The sequence below is a fragment of the Pristiophorus japonicus genome, chromosome 13 (genome assembly GCF_044704955.1).
Source record: "Pristiophorus japonicus isolate sPriJap1 chromosome 13, sPriJap1.hap1, whole genome shotgun sequence".
NCBI classification, from domain to species: domain Eukaryota; kingdom Metazoa; phylum Chordata; class Chondrichthyes; family Pristiophoridae; genus Pristiophorus; species Pristiophorus japonicus.
This window is the reverse complement of record NC_091989.1, coordinates 89,900,055-89,927,605: the sequence shown is the minus strand read 5'-3', so window position 1 is coordinate 89,927,605 and position 27,551 is coordinate 89,900,055. Positions and strand designations below refer to the sequence as shown.

General features: G+C 45.3%; 1 protein-coding gene across 7 annotated transcripts in view; it reads right to left on the bottom strand.

Moving 5' to 3' along the window:
- The window catches only part of cnot1 (CCR4-NOT transcription complex, subunit 1), a 229,729-nt gene that overhangs the window by 121,464 nt on the left and 80,714 nt on the right, over window positions 1–27,551 (bottom strand). For all 7 annotated transcript variants that reach the window (XM_070897738.1, XM_070897741.1, XM_070897739.1 and 4 more), the window contains 2 exons: window positions 7,005–7,175; window positions 1,521–1,648 (listed from right to left, as the gene is read on the bottom strand). In XM_070897738.1, coding sequence (XP_070753839.1) covers window positions 1,521–1,648; window positions 7,005–7,175 — 299 coding nt within the window. The remainder of the gene's footprint in view (window positions 1–1,520; window positions 1,649–7,004; window positions 7,176–27,551) is intronic.

The following is a 27,551-nucleotide window of genomic DNA, read 5'->3' as shown; positions in this document are numbered from 1 at the left end:
GTGGGACTGGTTTGCCTCACATTCTTTCCCGCTGCCTGCGCTTGGTTCCTGCATGCTCTCGGCGATGAGACTCGAGGTGCTCAGCGCCCTCCTGGATGCACTTCCTCCACTTAGTGCGGTCTTTGGCCAAGGACTCCCAGGTGTCAGTGGGGATATTGCACTTCTTCAGGGAGGCCTGGAGGGTGTCCTTGTAACGTTTCCTCTGCCCACTTTTGGCTCGTTTGCTGTGAAGGAGCTCAGAGTAGAGCGCTTGCTTTGGGAGTCTCGTGTCTGGCATAAAAGATCAGTGAAGCTTCATGATCCTGGGTGGTTTACAATATTTTTTCAAACAGGTAAGGATTTCAGGCCCCTGCTTAGTTAAAATGGGGGCAGAAAATATTCTTCCACAATTACATTTCCACAGAAATTTTATGAAAAAGCAAACACCAGCAACAGCAACTTTAAAATCTTAAGTCCGGGGCTCAATAGCTTTTTGTTTCTCCTATTTTTGAATAAATAATGTTATTCTGCTCCCACTGAAGAACTCAGAGCAAATGCAGCTTAAAAGCAAAAGCTTCAAGAAACACATCATTCTCCCAGGGTATACCAACTGTGGAATACCCTAGAAACCCTATGGGAACACACTGTACTCCAGAATCAGCTTGAAATACCATCTTCAGTTACAAATGGGCAACAAAACTACTGTCACTGAATAATAAATAAATGCCCTCAGGCAGTCTCATGGCCCCAATTGTACTCGTCAGCATCATAAAATCATAGAAATTACAGTTCAGGAGGAAGCCATACACAGCTCATGGCTCCTGGGTCGATATCTGCTCTTCAACTGAAGCTATCTATTTTAATCCCATTTCCAACACATCTATATTCTTCCTTGTCAATTAATTGTCAAATCACCTCGATATATTCTGCCTCAATAGCCACTTATGGCAAAGCCCCAATTTTTAAACCTCTTTGTAACCAAAACCTCTCATTCTGGCAAATTTCCCCAGTACCCATTTTTTCCATGGCTCCAACATCCTTCAAATAACCAGGTGTCCAGAACTGCATGCAACACTTCAAATGGCCTCAGCAACGTCTCCTACAAATGTAGTATCGCTTCCTTGTTTTTATATTCAGTGCCGAGGAATCAAAGAATTTTTGAAGAAAACAACTCAATTTTGATCAATGCCAACATGGGCAGTTTGGAAGGTAAGCACAGAGCCAATATCTTCCTCAATTAAACTAAAGATGAGTAAATCAAACAGCAAAGCAGAATATTGCAATTTAAACTCAACCAATTCTACTTCCCCAAAGTTTACTGCAGTGCCAGCAAATTTCAAACACTAACTAAAGCCAAGCAATCAAATTTGATGCAACATCACATGCCTGTTCCAAAATTGTTGCAGGGTACAATTTTGTAGATGCCCCACCCTTTAGGACACATATGTCCTTTTCAAATGATCTCCAGTAACAAGTACTAAACTTCTGTAGTCCTATGCAGCAACGCTTTTGTGGGAGCACAACTTGCAGGAGGTACCTACCACGTAGCAATTTCCCGGTTGTCATCCTCTGGAGGGGCTTTCAGGATGTCTGTCACCACAGTATGACATGGGTAGTCAGCAAAACAGAAGATATCTGGGTTCATTAATGAGTGTTGAATAAAGGAGAGCTGGGAAATAAAAACCAGACCAGTTTAGTATTTCAGTGATATCCCTGCTAAACCAAGCTCACTTCACTAAGTTTTCCAACAAAGCTTTTACAATGCATGAACCAATTATAAGGTTTAGATGCCTGTGCTTTCAGACATGACATGCACATTCTGTGCGCTGCATTTGTTACTTAAGGCACTGAGAACTGCTCTCTCAAAGCATTACAGTTTCAATGCTGAATTTTCACCTCCTTCCCAATAAATATTATTTTTCAAACTCTGAACACCCTTTCTCCCTCCCCACTTCTTCCATACAAACAGCACTAAATATTACAGGAAGGCTAGGGTTATGGCATCACACTTCTGTATGCACTCCAGTAGCCTAGGGTGGTTTGTCTGATGCTTTCGAACATCTCTCCCTGAAGTCTCAATAAAAATCAATCCTGAATTTAGACCTACACATTGTTTCCTGACTTAAACATCTTCGAGTACCCTTTTCAACCTTGGTGTCCTACACTGTGGGCCTTGGCTTTTCAATACAAAAAATTGGCATTAGAATTTAGTACCAAGCTTACCAATACTTGCACTTTAAACAAGCATTTAAGAGCATGTCACCATACATAACCTGCAGCCAAATGGAGGCACACAAAAGTGGCTCACCTCTGAGGAAATATCTGAACTTTGAGCAGCACTGCTGAGTGTGCAATTAAAATTACCTGTGTGGAGGGCAGAAAGTTCAACGCTGTTTGTTGCTTTAAAAAAGTCTAAAATTGAGACGGTCCCATTGATGCATTTTTTTTTTTAAAGAATCAGCTACCAGATTTCCAAATCAACTGCATGAAGTGAAATAAACCAGATTTCACAACTGATTTTCTAAAAAGATATATTCATTTTTTTAATTAGTTCAACAAAAATAAAATGCAAAATCATTGGTTAGCATTGAAAACAAATGTTTGCTTTTTTCCAGATGTGACTAGTGACTTTTTTGAAGTTCTCACGCTGCTGCATCACACAATTTTTTTTTTAAAATTCCTTCAATTTTCTCCACTCCTCGCCTGATGATTCTGCCAACATAAATGCTCAGTGAGCAAATTAACTTGTTCTTCCTGTGCATGAACAGCACAAATTTAAATAGAAATGAGTCAACTTGCATCAGAGTAAAATTATATGGAATGAACTGCCAAATATTGTCCTGTGCTGCTGGCACAATTAAAACTTTCACTGATGTTCAAAAACAAATGTTTGGCATCTTTAAGAACCTTTTAAACAGAAGTTTGGACCTGTCAGAAAACAGAACACCTTCAACACCAAAATCAAATTTAAATCCAGGCTCAACACCAAAAAAGTATATTTGGAAGACCACAATCAGATTAAAATTTAAGCACACCGTCAACTTTCCACTGCAGACCCAGCCAATACTGAATCTTGTTAATTGCTGACCCATCCCCATTCGCATCAGGAGTTCACAAGCACGTTTATCTCTTTGCATAGGGTCTACCAGTAGCAGCCGTACCAGTACTAGGGCACCCTGACCAACTGAACACATTTTCCTATTTAAAACCAGTCAATAAATGGAAGACGAGGAGATTCATTTGAAGATTCTTCCGTAGAAGCGAGACACTAGGGAGCGGAGGGGGCAGAGGGAGACAGATTCATGGCATGGTTACAGCACAGGAGGCGGCCATTCGACCTGTCGAGCCCATGCCAGTTCCTTGCAAGAGCACTTCAGCGAGTCCCACTCCCCCGCCCTTGCCCCGTAGCCCTGCAAATTTTCTCCCTTCAGGTACTTATCCAATTCCCTTTTGAAAGCCACGATTGAATCTGCCTCCACCACCCTTTCAGGCAGTGCATTCCAGATTATACCCAGTCGCTGCATAAAAATGTTTTTCCTCGTGCTGCCTTTGGTTCCTCTAGCCAATCACCTTAAATCTGTGTCCGATGGTTCTCGACCCTTCCACCAATGGGAACAGTTTCTCGATCTACTGTGTCTAGACCCTTTATGATTTTGAGCCCCTCTATCCAATCTCCTCTCAACCTTCTCTGCTCCAAGGAGAACCCCAGCTTCTCCAGTCTATCCACGTAACCCTCATCCCTGGAATCATTTTCGTAAATCTTTTCTGCACCCGATCCAAGACCTTCACATCCTTCCTAAAGTGCGGCGCCCAGAATTGGACACAATACTCCAGTTGAGGATGAACCAGTGTTTTATAAAGGTTCCTCATAACTTCCTTACTTTTGTACACTATGCCTCTAATTATGAAACCCAGGATCCCGTATGCTTTTTTAACCTGACCTGCCAGCCTCAACGATTTGTGCATATATACCCCCAAGTCTCCGTTCATTCAGCCCTTTAGAATTGTACCCTTCAGTTCATATTGCTCTCCTCATTCTTCCTACCAAATGTATCACTTTGCATTTTTCTGCGTTAAATTGCGTCTGTCACGTGCCCACCTATTCCACCAGCCTGCCGACGTCCTCTTGAAGTCTATCACTATCCTTCTCACTGTTCACTATACTGTACTTCCAAGTTTTGTGTCATCTGCAAATTTTGAAATTGTGTCCTGTACATCCAAGTCATTAATATATATCAAGAAAAGCAGTGGTCCTAGGACTGATCTCCTGGGGAAAATCACTGTATACCTTCCTCCACTCCGAAAAATAACCATTCACCACTACACTCCATTTTCTGTCACTTAGCCAATTTTGTATCCATGCTGCGACTGTCCCTTTTAATCCACGGGCTTCAACTTTGTTAACAAGCCTATTATGTGACACTTTATCCAACACCTTTTGGAAAGCCACGTACACCACGTCAGCTGCATTACCCTCATCAACCCTCTCAAGTTAGTTAAACAGGATTTGCCTTTAACAAGCAGGATTTCCTTAATTAATCCACACTTGTCCAAATGACTTAATTTTGTCTCTGATTATTGTTTCTAAAAGCTGCCCCACTACCGAGGTTAAACTGACTTGCCTGTAGTTGCTGAGGTTATCCTTACACCCTTTTTTGAACAAGGGTGTAACATTTGCAATTCTCCAGTCCACCCTGGTATCAAAGGAGGATTGGAAGATTATGGCCAGTACCTCTGCAATTTCCACCTTTACTTCCCTCAGCATCCTAGGATGTATCCCATCCTGTTCTGGTGACTTATCTATTTTAAGTACAGCCAGACTTTCTAGTACATCCTCTTAATTAATTTTTAATCCCATCCAGTATCTGAACTACCTTCCTCTTTCACTATAACTTAGGCAGCATCTTCTTCCTTGGTAAAGACAGATGCAAAGTACTCATATAGTGCCTCAGCCATACCCACTGCCTCCATGCTCAGGTCTCCTTTTTGGTCCCTAATCCGCCCCACCCCTCCTCTTACTGCCCATTTACTATTTATATTCTTATAAAAGACTTTTGGGGACAGAGCACACCAGGGACAGAGACACCTAACATTGACAGCTGAATTTATTTTCCCCGTGAATAAAATCTTACATTTGTTCATAAGTTTGATCCTACTTTGGAATATTCAACATTGGACAATCCTGCAGACATCAAAAAACTCACTGATTATGAAAGATACCTTTAATGATTACTGCCTTTCAACCTTTTCATTCATCAATGCATTGAGATTTTGTAATGGCTCAGCTGGTTAAACCAGTAATTAGCTGAGAATATCTCCAATTGCCTGTGCTGAGTGAGGGTGGCTGCTGCAGCTAGCCAGTGGCCCTATGTTGGCAGGGAAAGAGGACCAGAGCTCCTGCTCCTGATTTACTATTCAACAGCTCTCAGTGGAAGTGTCTTTGTGGATGGGATTGGGTTCAGCTTTAATGTCTTGTGTGTTTGAAAAGCCGGAGACTCTGCTTCTGCACTTGCTGGCCCCCAATTTTCCACCCATTCATTTTAATGGGTGGAAAACTATGGGTATGTGAACACTAAAACAGATAACCTCAGCCATTATTGTCTGGGCTTAAATGAAGGATGGCCAAATGGACTAGATATAGGCAACACCTGCTGGCTGTGGAACCATTCCTAAAAGAGGTTTTAACATCTTGAGGGAAGGTGAAAATAATTGGTAGGGAGGAAGGAAAAAAAAACTGCATTCAACAGGTTCTTGTGCATAATAATTCAGATCACATTCAAATATTCAATCAAAACCATTTCTAGAGGGATAGAATTGAAAAGCAGAAGTTGTGTTAAGCCTCTATCTAACCTTAGTGAAACCACACTTGGGAGTACGATGCACAGCTCTGGTCTCTAGAACTATAAAAAGGGATATAGAGGCATTGGGGAAAGTGTAAAAAAAGATTCAAAAGGATGATACCAAGCTGTGAAGGTACAACTATCGGGGAAAACTTAACAGGCTGGGGCTCTTTTTTAGAAAAAAAAGAGATGGCTGAAGGGTGGCCTGAAAGATATTAAAAGGGTTAGGTTAGAGAAAATGTTTGTACTTGTGGGGGAGTCCAAAATTAGAGGTCATAAGGATAAGATAGTCACTAATAAATCAAATCGGGAATTTAGAAGAAATGTTTTTATCCAAAGAGTGCAAGAATGTAGAACGTGCTACCACAAGGAGTAGTTACATAGAAACATAGAAAATAGGTACAGGAGTAGGCCCTTTGGCCCTTCGAGTCTGCACCACCATTCAATATGATCATGCAACTTCAGTACTCCACTTCTGCTTTCTCTCCATACCCCTTGATCCCTTTAGCCGTGAGGATCACATCTTGACTTAAATACCGCATATGCTAATAAGGGGAGGCTAGATAACTACGAGGGAGAAAAGATTAGAAGGATATGATAGGGTGAGATGAAGAGGGGTGGGAGGAGGGCCATATGGAGCAAACACCAGCATAGGCTGGCTGGCTGGCCTGTTTCTGTGCTGTGGACCCGATGTAAAACCTACAAGGTTTATGTAATAGCGGGGTGGGATCTGCTCAGATTAGTTTGACAATCAACATGAAAGGAGCACCACACAAACAAACAGAAGGCTGAGCAGTTATTGAACTGCTCCCTACTCCAAGTGTTATATGGGGAAGCAGTGCCACAAGAGTTAAAAAGCTGACAAGAGACCATTCCAATAAGGTCATGTCTGCAGATACAAAAGCCTGTACTAGAACCTCAGCACCACATTTATGTAACAAAAAGGCCTTCTGTCCCCACCTCCTCCTCCCCTCCCCTTCATAATAGAGAAAGTATTGCATGATAACAAGAGGTCACTTCCTCGGTCTCGTTTTGTGCAAGACTCCAATAGTGTAAAAAGGGTGCATGTGACGTTAGGTCAGAGCTCACCATCCGACTCAGAAATCAAGCAATGGCTCAAGTACTATCAACAAACTATTTTAAATACCAGTCAGTAAATTCCATCCACTTTGTTTGCGACTATACCTGTCCTTCTGCATGTTTCCAAGGCCTGTAGATGAGATCGACAGGGAAGACTTCAATCCCCATCCCCTTTTGTATTCCATACACTGCTATTTGCAGACCTTTGCTATCACGAAGGATGAATCCTGGGTGATCCAGTTCATAAGTCACTTCCTTGAAATTCAGGTTTGGATTCTGAAAACACAAAACAAGGTCTTGATTTTATTCACAAATACAATGCAGTTAAGTACATCTTTCTCCAATGTAATGGATAGCATGCTTCACTCCAGGTGCAAGTGAAAGGCGAGAAATACAAGTCTGACTGCTTTTAAAAGAAAGCCACATAGATACACTAGCACCTGAGGAAGAGAGTGTTCAACGATCAGGCCCTCAAGTTTGGCACCAAGCTTATGGTCTGCAGGACTGTAGTGATTCCCGCCCTCCTGTATGGCTCAGACGTAGAGCATATAAAGTAGACATCTCAAATCGCTGGAGAAATACCAACGATGTCTCCGCAAGATCCTGCAAATCCCCTGGGAAGACAGACGCACCAACATTACCGTTCTCGATCAAGCCAACATCCCCAGCATCGAAGCACTGACCACACTCAGCCAGCTCCGTTGGGCAGGCCACGTTGTTCACATGCCTGACAAGACTCCCAAAGCAAGCGCTCTACTTGGAATTCCAACATGGCAGGCGAGCCCCAGGTGGGCAGAGGAAATGTTTCAAGGACACCCTCAAAGCCTTCTTGATAAAAATGCAACAGCGCCATCGACACCTGGGAGTCCCTGGCCAAAGACTGCCTTAAGTGGAGGAAGTGCATCCGGGTGGGAGCTGAGCACCTCAAGTCTCGTCACCAAGAGCATGCAGAAAACAAGCGCAGGCAGCAGAAGGAGTGTGCGACAAACCAGTCCCACCCGCCCTTTCCTTCAACAACTGTCTTCCCCACCTGTGACAGAGACTGTAATTTTCATATTGGACTGTTCAGGTCACCTAAGAACTCACTTAGAGTGGAAGCAAGTCTTCCTCGATTTCAAGGGACTGCCTATGATGATTACCATGGAACTATTACTTTTCTCTGATCCTTGAATTGGATCTTGCTGGAACAGTTTCAAATTAAGTGCAAGAACCACCCTTGTCCAATGGCTTTTCATAGCTTGTGCAGCTTCACTCAACCCTGGTCCGAGTAGGGTCGCACTGAAATCAACGAATCTGTTCCAAGATTGATATGGTCCTCCTTACTCCATAAGCTAAATCAGTGCAGTCGCTTGGAAAGGAAGCAGAAAGCCACAAAAAAGTTCCAGAAGTACAAAAATAAAACAGAAATTGAATCTTTGCTCAAGCAGTAGGCAATATCTTGGCTAGCCTACCCGACCCTGCTCCTTTCATCTGTAAGTATTCATGACCCGAGAGGTCACCAGATTTATTTGGCGGGGGGGGGGGGGGGAAGTGAAGAGAAAAGAAAAGTAAATAGTACTTAAGCCAATTCGGTTCAATACTGTTCCAACAGCCTGCTGGCATTACAATTTCCCACCTCAAAATGCTCCCTAAATGGCAGACCTATAAACCAGCAGTATGTCACCTTGGTCTTATCCTACTCAAAATATTCTCCAAATAGAACCCAGATTTGGAAGAACACAACCTATAATATAATTGCACTTGTTACGTTTTGGGATTTCCAACTATGTCCCCATGGGAAGATCTTAAGTAATTTACATGAAAAATTTAATGAAATGAATGGGGTTAAATTCACAGAACAGCAGAGGCTCAGACTCTTCATTTGAACCCCAAGTCCTTTAGACAATGAAAGCTATTTTAGAGATTCCAGGAACATTCACACCTACTGAGGTTGTTTATTTACACGAGCCCAGAATGAAGTGTCTGTCTGGTGAGGATATACTCTTGGCAGATGGGGTAGTCAGTTTGGGTGACGAGTCCACTGGAATCATTGAACAAGGTAGTGCGACAGTTCTCCCACTTGCTGGGAACAGAGAGATAGGAAAAGGACAATATGGGGCAGTCAGCAAGATAGTCTGGGAAGGAAACATGGGCTTTTGAAGGGAAATGTGATCATCTAAGGGCCAGATCCAGTCAGAATCAGACAAAAGACTAGGAAAAGTTAAGCAAGCCCAGTAATAGGGATAATGTGGCATCTTGATCTCAAGGAGGGTTCTGTAATTAATCAAATTCATGAGATTTGATTATACCTGTTATTCTGTATGTTCACTTGCAAAGTAATGAAGTTTAACAATTCATATCTGCCCTCATCATACTAAAGTGCTTCAGTGAACACATATGAAAGACAGCATCCAAAGGAGTCCTATTGTTACACTCCCAGGTTACTGTATCATCATAGGCAGCATCTCGGAATCGAGGAAAACTTGCTTCCACTCCTGAAGTGAGTTCTTTGGTGGCTGAACAGTCCAATACGAGAGCCACAGACTCTGTCACAGGTGGGACAGATAGTCGTTGAGGGAAGAGGTGGGTGGGACTGATTTGCCACACGCTCTTTCCGCTGCCTGCTCTTGATTTCTGCACGCTCTTGGCGTTGAGACTCGAAGTGCTTAGTGCCCTCCCAGATGCACTTTCTCCACTTACGGCAGTCTTTGGCCAGGGACTCTCAGGTGTCAGTGGGGATGTCGCACTTTATCAGGGAGGCTTTGAGGGTGTCCTTGTAACGTTTCCACCGCCCACCTTTGGCTGGTTTGCCGTGAAGGAGCTCCGCATAGAGCACTTGCTTTGGGAGTCTCGCGTCGGGCATGTGAACTATGTGGCCTGCCCAGCTGAGCTAATAGAGTGTGGTCAGTGCTTCAATGCTGGGGTTGTTAGCCTGGACGAGGACGCCAATGTTGGCGTGCCTGTCCTCCCTGGGAATTTGTAGGATCTTGCGGAGACATCGTTGGTGGTATATCTCCAGTGACTTGAGCTGTCTACTGTACATGGCCCATGCCTCTGAGCCATACAGGAGGGCAGGTATTACTACAGCCCTATAGACCATGAGCTTGGTGGTAGATTTGAGGGCCTGATTTTCGAACACTCTTTTCCTCAGGCGGTCGAAGGCTGCACCGGAGGCGGTGTTGAATCTCATCAATGTCTGCTTTTGTTGATAAGAGGCTACGGAGGTATGGGAAATGGTCCACGTTGTCGAGGGCCGCGCCGTGGATCTTGATGACTGGAGGGGGGGGGGGGGGGGGGAGGGAGTGCTGTGCGGTGAGGACAGACTGGTGGAGGATCTTTGTCTTATGGATGTTTAGCTTAAGGCCATCGATGACCATCCGAAAAAAGGGGACAAGTCCGACTGCGGCAATTACAGAGGAATCTCCCTATCAGCCACTGGGAAAGCTGTCGCGAGTGTCCTCCTCAACCGTCTTCTCCCTGTGGCCAAGGAGCTCCTCCCGGAATCACAATGCGGATTTTGTACCCTACAGGGCACAACGGACATGATATTTGCAGCGCGACAGTTGCAGGAAAAATGCAGGGAGCAGCGGCAGCCCTTATACATGGCCTTTTTCGACCTTATAAAGGCCTTTGACACTGTCAACCGCGAGGGTCTATGCAGCGTCCTCCTCCGTTTCGGATACCCCCAAAAGTTTGTCAACATCCTTCGCCTGCTCCACGACGACATGCAGGCCATGATCCTTACCAACGGATCCATTACAGACCCAATCCACGTCTGGACCAGGGTCAAACAGGGCTGTGTCATCGTTCCAACCCTCTTCTCAATCTTTCTCGCCGCATGCTCCACCTCACAGTCAACAAGCTCCCCGCTGGAGTGGAACTAAACTACAGAGCCAGTGGGAAACTGTTTAACCTACGCCGCCTCCAGGCCAGGTCCAAGAGCACCCAAACCTCTGTCGTTGAGCTACAGTACGTGGACGCTGCCTGCGTCTGTGCACATTGAGGCTGAACTCCAGGATATAGTCATCATACTAAAGTGCTTCAGTGAACACATAAGAACACAAGAAATAGGAGGAGTAGGCCATACGGCCACTTGAGCCTGTTCCGCCATTCAATAAGATCATGGCTGATCTGATCATGGACTCAGCTCCACTTCCCTGCCCGCTCCCCATAATCCCTTATCCCCTTATCGTTTAAGAAACTGTCTATTTCCATCTTAAATGTATTCAATGTCCCAGCTTCCACAGCTCTCAGGCAGCGAAATCCATAGGTTTACAACCCTCAGAAGAAATTTCTCCTCATCTCAGTTTTAAATGGGCTGCCCCTTATTCTAAGATCATGCCCTCTAGTTCTAGTCTCCCCCATCAGTGGAAACATCCTCTCTGCATCCACCTTGTCAAGCCCCCTCATAATCTTACACATTTTAAGATCATATCTCATTCTTCTGAATTCCAATGAGTAGAGGCACAACCTACTCAATCTTTCCTCATAAGTCAACCCCCTCATTCCGGAATGAACCTAGGTGAACCTTCTCTGAACTGCCTCCAAAACAAGTATATCCTTTTGTAAATATGGAAACCAAAACTGCACACAGTATTCCAGGTGTGGCCTCACCAATACCCTGTATAGCTGTAGCAAGACTTCCCTGCTTTTATACTCCATCACCTTTTCAATCAAGGCCAAGATTCCTTTGGCCTTCCTGATCACTTGCTGTACCTGCATACTCTCCTTTTGCATTTTATGCACAAGTACCCACAGGTCCCGCTGTATTACAGCACTTTGCAATCTTTCTCCATTTAAGTAATAAGTTGCTCTTGGATTTTTTTTCTGCAAAAGTGCATGACCTCACACTTTCCAACATTATACTCCATTCTCCAAATTCTTGCCCACTCACTTAGCCTGTCAAATGTCCTTTTGCAGATTTTTTGTGTCCTCCTCACACATTGCTTTTCCTCCCATCTTTGTATCATCAGCAAATTTGGCTACGTTACACTCAGTCCCTTTTTCCAAGTCGTTACAGATTGCAAATAGTTGGGGTCCCAGCACTGATCCCTGCGGCACCCCACTAGTTACTGGTTGCCAACCCGAGAATGAACCATTTATCCCGACACTCTGTTTTCTGTTAGTTAGCCAATCCTCTATCCATACCAATATATTACCCACAACCCTGTGAACTTTTATCTTGCGCAGTAACCTTTTATGTGGCACCTTATCAAATGCCTTCTGGAAGTCCAAATACACCACATCCACCGGTTCCCCTTTATCCATCCTGTTCGTTACGTCCTCAAAGAATTCCAGCAAATTTGTCAAACATGACTTCCCCTTCATAAATCCATGCTGACTCTGCCTGACTGAATTATGTTTTTCAAGTGTCCTGCTACTGCTTCTTTAATAATGGACTCCAACATCTTCCCAACCACAGATGTTAGACTAACTGGTCTATAGAGAAAGAGACAACATCCAAAGGAGTCCGATTGTTACACTCAGGTTACTTACTGTATATATATTGGGCAGTAGACACATACGCCTGAATGCAAGATACTTTGGTGAGTGACCAGCACTGTTGTACCTGAGATAATACCAAATGCAAACATGAAGCTCAACAGTACTGCTGGACAGGTTTTTTTTGCAGTTTAAGTATGGTATGAAAATTTCACTTGACGAGCATTCGCTGGAATCCTACTGCCAGCATTATAAATTTTTCAGTGTGTTTCTTGTAATTTATGTCCAATTTTATATTTACCACAAAGGGGGAAATCTTGACGTGCCCATGTTTGTGTTAATCTATAGTGTAATAGTGCAGTGGATTCATCGCTTGCTTTTTACCCTTTCGGTGTCAACTCAGCCCAAACTGATTGGATGAAAATATCCTCGGTTTCTAACTAACTAGATGAAGCGAGTTCAAGCAGCCTCAACCCAGTTCCTATTCGTCATTGGCCAATAATAAGAAACTGCCCCAAATGCAGCATTAATTTGACATGGTCAGAAGGCTGGAGGAGGGCTGGTGTGGGAAGAGGAACATTGCTATAGGAATGAGCTTCTAAGTTCAGGACCAAGTGTCAGCTGTGGCTCAGTGGGTATCTCATCTGAGTCAGAAGGTTGTGGGCTCAAGACCCACTTCAGGTACTTGAGCACAAAAAATCTAAGTTGACACTCTAGTGCAGTGCTGAAGGAGTGCCACACTGTGGGAGGTGCTGTCTTTCGGGCGAGATGTTAAACCGAGACCTCGGCCGCTCTCTCAAAAGATCCCATGGCACTATTTGGAAGAGCAGGGGAGTCCTGGCCAATATTTATCCCTCAATCAACATAATAAAAACAGATTATCCAGTTATTATCACATTGCTGTTTGTGGGAGCTTGCTTGTGCGCAAATTGGCTGCCTTATTTCCCACATTACAACAGTACCCACACTCCAAAAGTATTTAATTGGCTGTGACGGCACTGGAGCTGCAGATGGATTCACTCTGGAGCATGAGCGATGCTGAGGATGTCGTGAATAGCACGTTCAGTGAGTTGGTCACACCGCAGGTATAGGTTACAAAGACAGATAGGGAAAGGGTGACCATCAGGCAGAGCAGGAGTAGGAAGGCAGTGCAGGAGTTCCCTACGGTCATCTCCCTCCAAAACAGATATACCGCTTCGGATATTGTTGGGGGAGATGGCCCACCAGGGGAAGGCAGTAGCAGCCAAGTTCATGGCACCGTGGGTGACTCTGCTGCACAGGAGGGCAGGAAAAAGAGTGGGAGAGCTATAGTGGTAGGGGATTCTATTGTAAGGGGGATAGATAGGCGTTTCTGCAGTCGCAACCGAGACTCCGAGATGGTAAGTTGCCTTCCTGATGCAAGGTCAAGGATGTCTGAGCGGCTGCAGGGCCTTCTGGAGGGGGAGGGTGAACAGCCAGTTGTCGTGGTGCATATAGGTACCAACGATATAGGTAAAAAGTGGAATGAGGTCCTACAAGCTGAATTTAGGGAGCTAGGAGTAAAATTAAAAAGTAGGACCTCAAAGTTAGTAATCTCAAGATTGCGACCAGTGCCACATGCTAGTCAAAGTAGAAATAGCAGGATAGCTAAGATGAATACGTGGTTTGAGGAGTGGTGCAAGAGGGAGGGATTCAAATTCCTGGGACATTGGAACCAGTTCTGGGGGAGGTGGGACCAGTGGACGATATGCATCTGGGCAGGACCAGAACCAATGGGGGAAGTGATTGCTAGTGCTGTTGGGGAGGGTTTAAACTAATATAGTAGGGGGATGGGAACCTATGCAGGGAGATAGAGGGAAATAAAATGGGGGCAGAAGCAAAAGAAAGAAGGGAGAATAGCAAAAATGGAGGGCAGAGAAACAAAGGCAAAAATCAAAAAGGGCCACATTACAGCAAAATTCTAAAAGGGACAAAGAGAGTGTTAAAAAGACAAGCCTGAAGGCTCTGTGCCTCAATGTGAGGAGTATTCGTAATAAGGTGGATGAATTAACTGCTATTAACGATTATGATATAATTGGGATTACGGAGACATGGCGCCAGGGTGACCAAGGCTGGGAACTCAACATCCAGGGTTATTCAACATTCTGGAAGGATAGTCAGAAAGGAAAAGGAGATGGGGTAGCGTTGCTGGTTCAAGGGGAAATTAACGCAATAGTAAGAAAAGACATGAGCTTGGATGCTGTGGAATATGCTAGTGGGAGTTGTGTACAGACCAAACAGTAGTAGTGAGGTTGGGGATGGCATCAAACAAGAAATTAGGGATAAGTGCAATAAAGGTACAGCAGTTATCATGGGCGACTTTAATCTACATATAGATTGGGCTAACCAAGCTGGTAGCAATGCGGTGGTGGAGGATTTCCTGGAGTGCATTAGGGATAGATTTCTAGACCAATATGTTGAGGAACCATCTACAGAGCTGGCCATCCTAGACTGGGTGTTGTGTAATGAGAGAGGACTAATTAGCAATCTTGTGCGAGACCCCTGGGGAAGAGTGACCATACCATGGTAGAATTCTTTATTAAGATGGAGAGTGACAGTGTTAATTCAGAGACTAGGGTCCTGAACTTAAGGAAAGGTAACGTCGATGGTATGAGATGTGAATCGGCTAGGATAGAGTGGCAAATGATACTTAAGGGGTTGACCATGGATAGGCAATGGCAGACATTTATAGATCACATGGTTGAACGTCAACAATTGTACATCCCTGTCTGGAGTAAAAATAAAATAGTGAAGGTAGCTCAACCATGGCTAACAAGGGAAATTAGGGACAGCGTTAAATCCAAGGAAGAGGCATATAAATTGGCCAGAAAAAGCAGCAAACCTGAGGACTGGGAGAAATTTAGAATTCAGCAGAGGACAAAGGGTCTAATTAGGAGGGGGGAAATAGAGTGCGAGAGGAAGCTTGCAGGAACATAAAAACTGACTGCAAAAGCTTCTATAGATAAGTGAAGAGAAAAAGATTAGTGAAGACTAATGTAGGTCTCTTGCAGTCAGAATCAGGGAACAAAGAAATGGCAGACCAATTCAACAAATACTTTGGATCAGTCTTCACTAAGGAAGACACAAATAACCTTCTGGAAATACTGGGGGATCGAGGGCCCAGCGAGAAGGAGGAACTGAAGAAAATTCTTATTAGTCAGGAAATTGTGTCAGGGAAATTGATGGGATTGAAAGCCGATAAATCTCCAGGGCCCGATAGACTACATCCCAGAGTACTTAAGGAAGTGGCCCTAGAAATAGTGGATGCATTGGTCATCATTTTCCAACATTGTATTGACTCTGGATCAGTTCCTATGGACTGGAGAACATAAGAACATAAGAATTAGGAACAGGAGTAGGCCATCTAGCCCCTCGAGCCTGCTCCACCATTCAACAAGATCATGGCTGATCTGGCCGTGGACTCAGCTCCAATTACCTGCCCGCTCCCCGTAACCCTTAATTCCCTTATTAGTTAAAAATCTATCTATCTGTGATTTGAATACATTCAATGAGCTAGCCTCAACTGCTGCCTTGGGCAGAGAATTCCATAGATTCACAACCCTCTGGGGAGAAGAAATTCCTTCTCAACCCGGTTTTAAATTGGCTCCCTGTATTTTGAGGCTGTGCCCCCTAGTTCTAGTCTCCCCGACCAGTGGAAACAACCTCTCTGCCTCTATCTTGTCTATCCCTTTATTATTTTAAATGTTTCTATAAGATCACCCCTCATCCTTCTGAACTCCAACGAGTAAAGACCCAGTCTACCCAATCTATCATCATAAGGTAACCCCCTCATCTCCGGAATCAGCCTAGTGAATCGTCTCTGTACCCCCTCCAAAGCTAGTATATACTTCCTCAAGTAAGGTGCCCAAAACTGCACATAGTACTCCAGGTGCGGCCTCACCAATACCCTGTACAGTTGCAGGAGGACCTCCCTGCTTTTGTACTCCATCCCTCTCGCAATGAAGGCCAACATTCCATTCGCCTTCCTGATTACCTGCTGCACCTGCAAACTAACTTTTTGGGATTCATGCACAAGGACCCCCAGGTCCCTCTGCACCGCAGCATGTTGTAATTTCTCCCCATTCAAATAATATTCCCTTTTACTGTCGTCCCCCCCCCCCCCCCCCCCGCCCAAGGTGGATGACCTCACATTTTCCGACATTGTATTCCATCTGCCAAACCTTAGCCCATTGGCTTAACCTATCTAAATCTCTTTGCAGCCTCTGTGTCGTCCACACAATCCGCTTTCCCACTAATCTTTGTGTCATCTGCAAATTTTGTTACACTACACTTTGTCCCCTCTTCCAGGTCATCTATGTATATTGTAAACAGTTGTGGTCCCAGCACCAATCCCTGTGGCACACCACTAACCACCGGTTTCCAACCCGAAAAGGACCCATTTATCCCGACTCTCTGCTTTCTGTCAGCCAGCCAATTCTCTATCCATGCTAATACATTTTCTCTGACTCCGCATATCTTTATCTTCTGCAGTAACCTTTTGTATGGCACCTTATTGAATGCCTTTTGGAAATCTAAATACACCACATCCATCGGTACACCTCTATCCACTATGCTCATTATATCCTCAAAGAATTCCAGTAAATTAGTTAAACATGATTTCCCCTTCATGAATCCATGTTGCGTCTACTTGATTGCACTATTCCTATCTAGATGTCCCGCTATTTCTTCCTTAATGATAGCTTCAAGCATTTTCCCCACTACAGATGTTAAACTAACCGGTCTATAGTTACCTGCCTTTTTTTAAACAGAGGCGTTACATTAGCTGCTTTCCAATCCGATGATACCTCCCCAGAGTCCAGAGAATTTTGGTAGATAATAACGAATGCATCTGCTATAACTTCCGCCATCTCTTTTAATACCCTGGGATGCATTTCATCAGGACCAGGGGACTTGTCTACCTTGAGATCCATTAGCCTGTCCAGCACTACCCCCCTAGTGATTGTCTCAAAATCCTCCCTTCCCACAATCCCGTGACCAGCAATTTTTGGCATGGTTTTTGTGTCTTCCACTGTGAAGACCAAAGCAAAATAATTGTTTAAGGTCTCAGCCATTTCCACATTTCCCATTATTAAATCCCCCTTCTCATCTTCTAAGGGACCAACATTTACTTTAGTTACTCTTTTCCGTTTTATATATCAGTAAAAGCTTTTACTATCTGTTTTTATGTTTTGCGCAAGTTTACTTTCGTAATCTATCTTTCCTTTCTTTATTGCTTTCTTAGTCATTCTTTGCTGTCATTTAAAATTTTCCCAATCTTCTAGTTTCCCACTTACCTTGGCCACCTTATACCCATTAGTTTTTAATTTGATACTCTCCTTTATTTCCTTGGTTATCCACGGCTGGTTATCCCTTCTCTTACCACCCTTCTTTTTCACTGGAATATATTTTTGTTGCGCACTATGAAAGAGCTCCTTAAAAGTCCTCCACTGTTCAATTGTGCCACCGTTTAGTCTGTGTTCCCAACTCTGTCCTCACCCCACTGTAGTCCCCTTTGTTTAAGCATAGTACGCTCGTTTGAGACACTACTTCCTCACCCTCAATCTGTATTACAAATTCAACCATACTGTGATCACTCATTCCGAGAGGATCTTTTATGAGGAGATTGTTTATTATTCCTGTCTCATTACACAGGACCAGATCTAAGATAGCTTGCTCCCTTGTAGGTTCTGTAACATACTGTTCTAAGAAACAATCCCGTATGCATTCTATGAATTCCTCCTCAAGGCTACCCCGTGCGATTTGATCAATCGATATGTAGGTTAAAATCCCCCATGATTACTGCCGTTCCTTTTTCACATGCCTCCATTATTCCCTTGATTATTGTCCGCCCCGTGAAGTTATTATTTGGGGGCCTATAAACCACGCCCACCAGTGACTTTTTCCCCTTACTATCTCTAAGCTCCACCCACAAATGATCAAACATTTTGTTCATTAGAGCCAATATCCTCTCACAACTGCCCTGATATCATCCTTTATTAACAGAGCTACCTCACCTCCTTTCCCTTCTTGTCTATCTTTCCAAATTGTCAGGTACCCCTGTACGTTTATGTGTATCTAAGGGTTAAGACATGGCAGGAGAGCTCGGTCACATGAGATGCTCCTCCTGTACCATGTGGGAACTCGGGGACACTTCCGGTGTCCCTGGGCGCTACGTGTGTGGGAAGTGTATCCGCCTCGAGCTCTTGATGGTCCGCGATGCAGAATTGGAGCTGAGGGTGGATTCACTCTGGAGCATCCACGATGCTGAGAATGACGTGAGTATCACGTGTAGTGAGTTGGTCTTACCGCAGGAGAAGGGCCCACAGCCAGATAGGGAATGGAAGACCAGCAGGAAGAGCAGTGCAAGAAAGATAGTGCAGGGGTCCCCTGTGGTCATCCCCCTGCAAAACAGATACACTGCTTTGAGTACTGTTGGGGGGGGATGACTCATCAGGGGAGGGCAGCAGCAGCCAAGTTCATGGCACTGTGGCTGGCTCTGCTGCACAGAAGGGCAGGAAAAAGATTAGGAGCGCGATAGTGATAGGGGATTCGATGGTGAGGGGAATAGATAGGCGTTTCTGCGGCCGCAACCGGGACTCCAGGATGGTATGTTGCCTCCCTGGTGCAAGGGTCAAGGATGTCTCGGAGCAGGTGCAGGACATTCTGAAATGGGAGGGAGAACAGCCAGTTGTCGTGTTGCACATTGGTACCAACGACATAGGTAAAAAAAAAAGGGATGAGGTCCTACGAAAAGAATTTAAGGAGCTAGGAGCTAAATTAAAAAGTAGGACCTCAAAAGTAGTAATCTCGGGATTGCTACCAGTGCCACGTGCTAGTCAGAGTAGGAATCGCAGGATAGCGCAGATGAATACGTGGCTTGAGCAGTGGTGCAGCAGGGAGGGATTCAAATTCCTGGGGCATTGGAACCGGTTCTGGGGGAGGTGGGACCAGTACAAATCGGACGGTCTGCACCTGGGCAGGACCGGAACCAATGTCCTAGGGGGAGTGTTTGCTAGTGCTGTTGGGGAGGAGTTAAACTAATATGGCAGGGGGATGGGAACCTATGCAGGGAGACAGAGGGAAACAAAATGGAGACAGAAGCAAAAGACAGAAAGGAGATGAGTAAAAGTGGAGGGCAGAGAAACCCAAGGCAAAGAACAAAAAGGGCCACTGTACAGCAAAATTCTAAAAGGATAAAGGGTGTTAAAAAAGCAAGCCTGAAGGCTTTGTGTCTTAATGCAAGGAGTATCCGCAATAAGGTGGATTAATTAACTGTGCAAATAGATGTTAACAAATATGATGTGATTGGGATTACGGAGACGTGGCTCCAGGATGATCAGGGCTGGGAACTCAACATCCAGGGGTATTCAACATTCAGGAAGGATAGAATAAAAGGAAAAGGAGGTGAGGTAGCATTGCTGGTTAAAGAGGAGATTAATGCAATAGTTAGGAAAGACATTAGCTTGGATGATGTGGAATCTATATGGGTAGAGCTGCAGAACACTAAAGGGCAAAAAACGTTAGTGGGAGTTGTGTACAGACCTCCAAACAGTCGTAGTGATGTTGGGGAGGGCATCGCATCAAACAGGAAATTAGGAGTGCATGCAATAAAGGTGCAGCAGTTATAATGGGTGACTTTAATATGCACATAGATTGGGCTAGCCAAACTGGAAGCAATACAGTGGAGGAGGATTTCCTGGAGTGCATAAGGGATGGTTTTCTAGACCAATATGTCGAGGAACCAACTAGGGGGGAGGCCATCTTAGACTGGGTGTTGTGTAATGAGAGAGGATTAATTAACAATCTCATTGTGCGAGGCCCCTTGGAGAAGAGTGACCATAATATGGTGGAATTCTGCATTAGGATGGAGAATGAAACAGTTAATTCAGAGACCATGGTCCAGAACTTAAAGAAGGGTAACTTTGAAGGTATGAGGCATGAATTGGCTAAGATAAATTGGCTAATGATACTTAAGGGGTTGACTGTGGATGGGCAATGGCAGACATTTAGAGACCGCATGGATGAATTACAACAATTGTACATTCCTGTCTGGCGTAAAAATAAAAAAGGGAAGGTGGCTCAACCGTGGCTATCTAGGGAAATCAGGGATAGTATTAAAGCCAAGGAAGTGGCATACAAATTGGCCAGAAATAGCAGCGAACCTGGGGACTGGGAGAAATTTAGAACTCAGCAGAGGAGGACAAAGGGTTTGATTAGGGCAGGGAAAATGGAGTACGAGAAGAAGCTTGCAGGGAACATTAAGGCGGATTGCAAAAGTTTCTATAGGTATGTAAAGAGAAAAAGGTTAGTAAAGACAAACGTAGGTCCCCTGCAGTCAGAATCAGGGGAAGTCATAACGGGGAACAAAGAAATGGCAGACCAATTGAACAAGTACTTTGGTTCACTATTCACTGAGGACACAAACAACCTTCCGGATATAAAAGGGGTCAGAGGGTCGAGTAAGGAGGAGGAACTGAGGGAAATCTTTATTAGTCGGGAAATTGTGTTGGGGAAATTGATGGGATTGAAGTCCGATAAATCCCCAGGGCCTGATGGACTGCATCCCAGAGTACTTAAGGAGGTGGCCTTGGAAATAGCTGATGCATTGACAGTCATTTTCCAACATTCCATTGACTCTGGATCAGTTCCTATCGAGTGGAGGGTAGCCAATGTAACCCCACTTTTTAAAAAAGGAGGGTGAGAGAAAGCAGGGAATTATAGACCGGTCAGCCTGACCTCAGTAGTGGGTAAAATGATGGAATCAATTATTAAGGATGTCATAGCAGCGCATTTGGAAAATGGTGACATGATAGGTCCAAGTCAGCATGGATTTGTGAAAGGGAGATCATGCTTGACAAATCTTCTGGAATTTTTTGAGGATGTTTCCAGTAAAGTGGACAAAGGAGAACCAGTTGATGTGGTATATTTGGACTTTCAGAAGGCTTTCGACAAGGTCCCACACAGGAGATTAATGTGCAAAGTTAAAGCACATGGGATTGGGGGTAGTGTGCTGACGTGGATTGAGAACTGGTTGTCAGACAGGAAGCAAAGAGTAGGAGTAAATGGGTACTTTTCAGAATGGCAGGCAGTGACTAGTGGGGTACCGCAAGGTTCTGTGCTGGGGCCCCAGCCGTTTACATTGTACATTAATGATTTAGACGAGGGGATTAAATGTAGTATCTCCAAATTTGCGGATGACACTAAGTTGGGTGGCAGTGTGAGCTGCGAGGAGGATGCTATGAGGCTGCAGAGTGACTTGGATAGGTTAGGTGAGTGGGCAAATGCATGGCAGATGAAGTATAATGTGGATAAATGTGAGGTTATCCACGTTGGTGGTAAAAACAGAGACAGACTATTATCTGAATGGTGACAGATTAGGAAGGGGAAAGGTGCAGCGAGACCTGGGTGTCATGGTACATCAGTCATTGAAGGTTGGCATGCAGGTACAGCAGGCGGTTAAGAAAGCAAATGGCATGTTGGCCTTCATAGCGAGGGGATTTGAGTACAGGGGCAGGGAGGTGTTGCTACAGTTGTACAGGTGAGGCCACACCTGGAGTAGTGTGTACAGTTTTGGTCTCCTAACTTGAGGAAGGACGTTCTTGCTATTGAGGGAGTGCAGCGAAGATTCACCAGACTGATTCCCGGGATGGTGGGACTGACCTATCAAGAAAGACTGAATCAACTGGTCTTGTATTCACTGGAGTTCAGAAGAGTGAGAGGGGACCTCATAGAAACGTTTAAAATTCTGACAGGTTTGATGCAGGAAGAATGTTCCCAATGTTGGGGAAGTCCAGAACCAGGGGTCACAGTCTAAGGATAAGGGGTAAGCCATTTAGGACCGAGATGAGGAGAAACTTCTTCACCCAGAGAGTGGTGAACCTGTGGAATTCTCTACCACAGAAAGTAGTTGAGGCCAATTCACTAAATATATTCAAAAGGGAGTTAGATGAAGTCCTTACTACTCGGGGGATCAAGGGGTATGGCGAGAAAGCAGGAAGGGGGTACTGAAGTTTCATGTTCAGCCATGAACTCATTGAATGGTGGCGCAGGCTAGAAGGGCTGAATGGCCTGCTCCTGCACCTATTTTCTATGTTTCTATGTTTAATTCCCAGTCTTGGCCACCCTGCAACCACGTTTCTGTAATGGCCACCAAATCATACCCATTTGTAATTTGTGCCGTCAACTCATTTACTTTATTTCGAATGCTGCGTGCGTTTAGGTAGAGTGTTTTAATACTAGTTTTTAAACCATGACTTTTAGTTTTGATCCCTCCTGCAGCCCCTTTATATTCATACATATCGTCCCTTCCTATCACCTTGTGGTTTACACTTACCCCAGTGCTACTCTGCTCTGTTGCCTCTTGCCTTTTGCATTCTTTGTCTGGAGGGTAGCTAATGTAACACCACTTTTTAAAAAAGGAGGGAGAGAGAAAACAGGGAATTATAGACCTGTTAGCCTGACATCGGTGCTAGGGAAAATGTTGGAATCAATTATTAAAGATGAAATAGCAGCGCATTTGGAAAGCAGTGACAGGATCGGTCCAAGTCAGCATGGATTTATGAAAGGGAAATCATGCTTGACAAATCTTCTAAGAATTTTTTGAGGATGTAACTAGTAGAGGGACAAGGGAGAACCAGTGGCTGTGGTGTATTTGGACTTTCAAAAGGCTTTTTGACAAGGTCTCACACAAAAGAGATTAGTGTTCAAAATTAAAGCACATGGTATTGGGGGTAATGTACTGATGTGGATAGAAAACTGGTTGGCAGACAGGAAGCAAAGAGTCAAAATAAACGGGTCCTTTTCAGAATGGCAGGCAGTGACCAGTGGGGTGCCGCAGGGTTCAGTGCTGGGACCCCAGCTATTTACAATATACATCAATGATTTAGATGAAGGAATTGAGTGTAATATTTCCAAGTTTGCAGATGACAGTAAGCTGGGTGGCGGTGAGAGCTGAGGAGGATGCCAAGAGGCTGCAGGGTGACTTGGACAGGTTAGGTGAGTGGGCAAATGCATGGCAGATGCAGTATAATATGGATAAATATGAGGTTATCCACTTTGGTGGCAAAAACAGGACGACAGATTATCTGAATGATGACAGATTAGGAAGAGGGGAGGTGCAAATGAGACCTGGGTGTTATGGTACATCAGTCGTTGAAGGTTAGCATGCAGTACAGCAAGCGGTGAAGGCGGCAAATGGCATGTTGGCCTTCATAGCTAGAGGATTTGAGTATAGGAGCAGGGAGGTCTCACTGCAGAGCATTGGTGAAGCCACACCTAGAATAGTGTGTTAGTTTTGGTCTCTTAATCTGAGGAAGGACATTGTTGCTATTGAGGGAGTACAGCAAATGTTCACCAGACTGATTCCCGGGATGGCAGGACTAACACATGAGGAAAGACTGGATCAACTGGGCTTGTATCCACTGGAGTTTAGAAGAATGAGGAGATCTCACAGAAACACATAAAATTCTGACGAGATTGGACAGGTTAGAGGCAGGAAGAATGCTCCCGTTGCTGGGGAGTTTCAGAACCAGGGGTCACAGTCTAAGAATAAGGGGTAAGCTATTTAGGACCGAGATGAGGAGAAACTTCTTCACTCAGAGTGGTTAACCTAAGGAATTCTCTACTGCAGAAAGTTGTTGAGGCCAGTGCATTAGATATATTCAAAAGGGAGTTAGATATGTTCCTTGCGGCCAAAGGGATCAAGGGGTATGGAGACAAAGCAGGAAAGGGGTACTGAAGTTGAATGATCAGCCATGATCTTATTGAATGGCAGTGCAGGTTCGAAGGGCTGAATGGCCTGCTCCTGTACCTAATTTCTATGTTTCTAAAGCACTGAGACACATCCAGTGATCGTGAAAGGTGCTATATAAAATCAAAATCTTTATTTTGAGAGAAACAGAGTAGAGGAGACTTTGATCAGCATATAAATGATTTTAGAATGCTTCATCCTGGCACTAGGTAGTTGAAATGAAAACTGTGGCATCCTGCAACATCTCAAACACAAAATTCAGAAAGAATCTAGCGTGCAATCAAGGAAAAAAAAAACCTCTTCCCTGTCTCTCCCTCCAACCGATTGTACCTTTGCAACAACATTTTCCAGCACGGTGACTCATGGTGCTACCACAATAACGGTATCGTTATCAAGGACGATGGCCTTTGATTCATCTTCATTTATGCAGATTGTGGGTTCGCACATGACTGTAAAGTCTGATTTCCGTGGGGAATGTTTTCCCACATACAGGACATCAAGTTGTCAGACTGACCAGCAGGCTGATCTTTCCTTGATTTTCTTTGGGTTCTCTTTTCTTCAGCTAGCTGGATACAGCTTGCTTCAAGCTTTGACATGTCATTGTGAATCATTCCTTGCCACTTATTCCTGCCACAAGCATCATGCATCAGTTGCAAAGCCACAATTTGTTTAAGATTAGTTTTTAGGTAATCCTTATATCTTCTGAACTGACAGGAGCATTTACCTTTGTTTCAGCTCACCAATGAATACCTTCTTGGGTAGACCAGCATCAGGCACTCGGACTGCTCTTCGGAGGACCTGAGTGTCCAGAATTTTGTCCCACCATTGAATTTTCATAATATTTATGAGGCAACCCAGATGGAAATGACTGTTTTCTGACGACTGCAAGTGGTCTAGCTATTGAACAGAGTAAGGAAGTTATAAGTATCACATTATAGATCATGTTTTGCCGCCAGTTTAATACTCCTTTTATTCCATAACCTCAAAAAGAGCCTTCCAAAAGCAACCCTGTCTTTGGTGCTTCCTAGGTAGGTGAACATATCCACTGCAGACAGCAGATGCCATTCAATGGTAATATTGGGTGGTACATCAGGGTTTTCCTGGGGAAGGCAGGTATATAATTTCCATCTTCAGACTGATGCTGAGGCCAAATTTTTTGCAAGAATTCAAGAAATGAGCCGCTTCTGTGTGGGCAACGAAGGCATAGTCATCAGAAAACGAGATCCCAAACAAGTTCTTCACAGGTCTTGGCTTTGGACTGCTAGCGGCAAAGATCCATTTATCCTGAAGCTAATATACACTCCTCTATCCTGTTTCACATCATCATCATAGGTAGTCCCTCGGAATCGAAGACTTGCTTCCACTCTTAAAATATGAGTCCTTAGGTGGCTGAACAGTCCAATACGAGAACCACAGTCTCTGTCACAGGTGAGAGATAGTCGTTGAGGGAAGGGGTGGGTGGGATTTGATGAGACTCAAGGTGCTCAACGTCCTCCCGGATGCACTTCCTCGACTTAGGGTGGTCTTTGGCCAGGGACTCCCAGATGTCGGAGGGGATGTTGCATTTTATCAGGGAGGCTTTGAGGGTGTCCTTGTAACGTTTCCTCTGCCCACCTTTGGCTCGTTTGCAGTGAAGGCGTTCCAAGTAAAGCGCTTGCTTTGGGAGTCTTGTGTCTGACATGCGGACAATGTGGCTTGCCCAGCGGAGCTGATCAAGTGTGGTCAGTGCTTCAATGCTGGGGATGTTGGCCTGGTCAAGGACGCTAATGTTGGTGCGTCTGTCCTCCCAGGGTATTTGTAGGGTCTTGCGGAGACATCGTTGGTAGTATTTCTCCAGCGACTTGAGGTGTTAGCTCATGGTCTACAGGGCTGTAGTAATACCCGCCCTCCTGTACGGCTCAGAGACATGGACCATGTTCAGTAGACACCTGTTTCCTACAATACAATAAATTTCTAAAGTATTTCATTGGCTGTAAAGCGCTTCGCACCGGCCTAATTCGTGAAAGGCGCTGTAAACATAAGAGCCCAGTTTCGGCCTGAGTTGCTCCTGTTTTTCTGGAGCAACTGGTTTCGAATGGAGTATCTTAGAAATTGCAATTCTTGGCATTTAGTTTGCTCCAGTTCTAGTCAGTTAGAACAGTTTCAGTTTGGAACAGATTTTGTTTTCCCAAAAGGGGGCGTGTCCGGCCACTTAAGCCCGTTTTGAAAGTTTAGGCAGTGAAAACTTACTCCAAACTAACTTAGAATGGAGTAAGTGTAGATTTTTGTACACTCAGAAAAACCTTGCCTGCACTTAGAAAATCAGGCGTAGGTTACAAATCAGGTATAGGGAATGGGGGGAGGGGGTTTAAAGGGAAGTTCACAATCATTAAACACTTCAGTTTTACAAATAAGGAGCCATCATCAACAATAAATACATCAATAAATCAACCAATAAATCAATCAAAAAAAATTAAAAATTAAAAAAATTAAACAATAAATAAAAAAAATTCTACTCCCCGACTGCAGCACCGGGAGCCCTCGAACAGCGTGCTGGACGGGCCCCCCCCCCCACCCAAGTGTGTGTCTCTCTCTGTCTGTCAGTGTCTATGTGTTTCTGACAGCGGGGGGGGGGGGGGGGGCGAGGGAGAGGAGAGGAGAGAGGAGGGGGGGAGGAGAGGGAAGGGGGGGAGGAGAGGGAAGGGGGGGGAGGAGAGGGAAGTGGGGGGGAGGAGAGGGAAGGGGGGGGAGGAGAGGGAAGGGGGGGGAAGAGGAGAGGGAGGGGGGGAAGAGGAGAGGGAGGGGGGGGAAGAGGAGAGGGAGGGGGGGGAAGAGGAGAGGGAGGGGGGGGAAGAGGAGAGGGAGGGGGGGGAAGAGGAGAGGGAGGGGGGGGAAGAGGAGAGGGAGGGGGGGGAAGAGGAGAGGGAGGGGGGGGGAAGAGGAGAGGGAGGGGGGGGGAAGAGGAGAGGGAGGGGGGGGAAGAGGAGAGGGAGGGGGGGGAAGAGGAGAGGGAGGGGGGGGAAGAGGAGAGGGAGGGGGGGGAAGAGGAGAGGGAGGGGGGGGAAGAGGAGAGGGAGGGGGGGAAGAGGAGAGGGAGGGGGGGAAGAGGAGAGGGAGGGGGGGGGAAGAGGAGAGGGAGGGGGGGGAAGAGGAGAGGGAGGGGGGGAAGAGGAGAGGGAGGGGGGGAAGAGGAGAGGGAGGGGGGGAAGAGGAGAGGGAGGGGGGGGAAGAGGAGAGGGAGGGGGGGGGGAAGAGGAGAGGGAGGGGGGGGAAGAGGAGAGGGGGGGGGGGAAGAGGAGAGGGAGGGGGGGAAGAGGAGAGGGAGGGGGGGAAGAGGAGAGGGAGGGGGGGGGGGGAAGAGGAGAGGGAGGGGGGGGGAAGAGGAGAGGGAGGGAGGGGGGGGAAGAGGAGAGGGAGGGAGGGGGGGGAAGAGGAGAGGGAGGGAGGGGGGGGAAGAGAATACTATCTCTCTATGATCTCTCTCA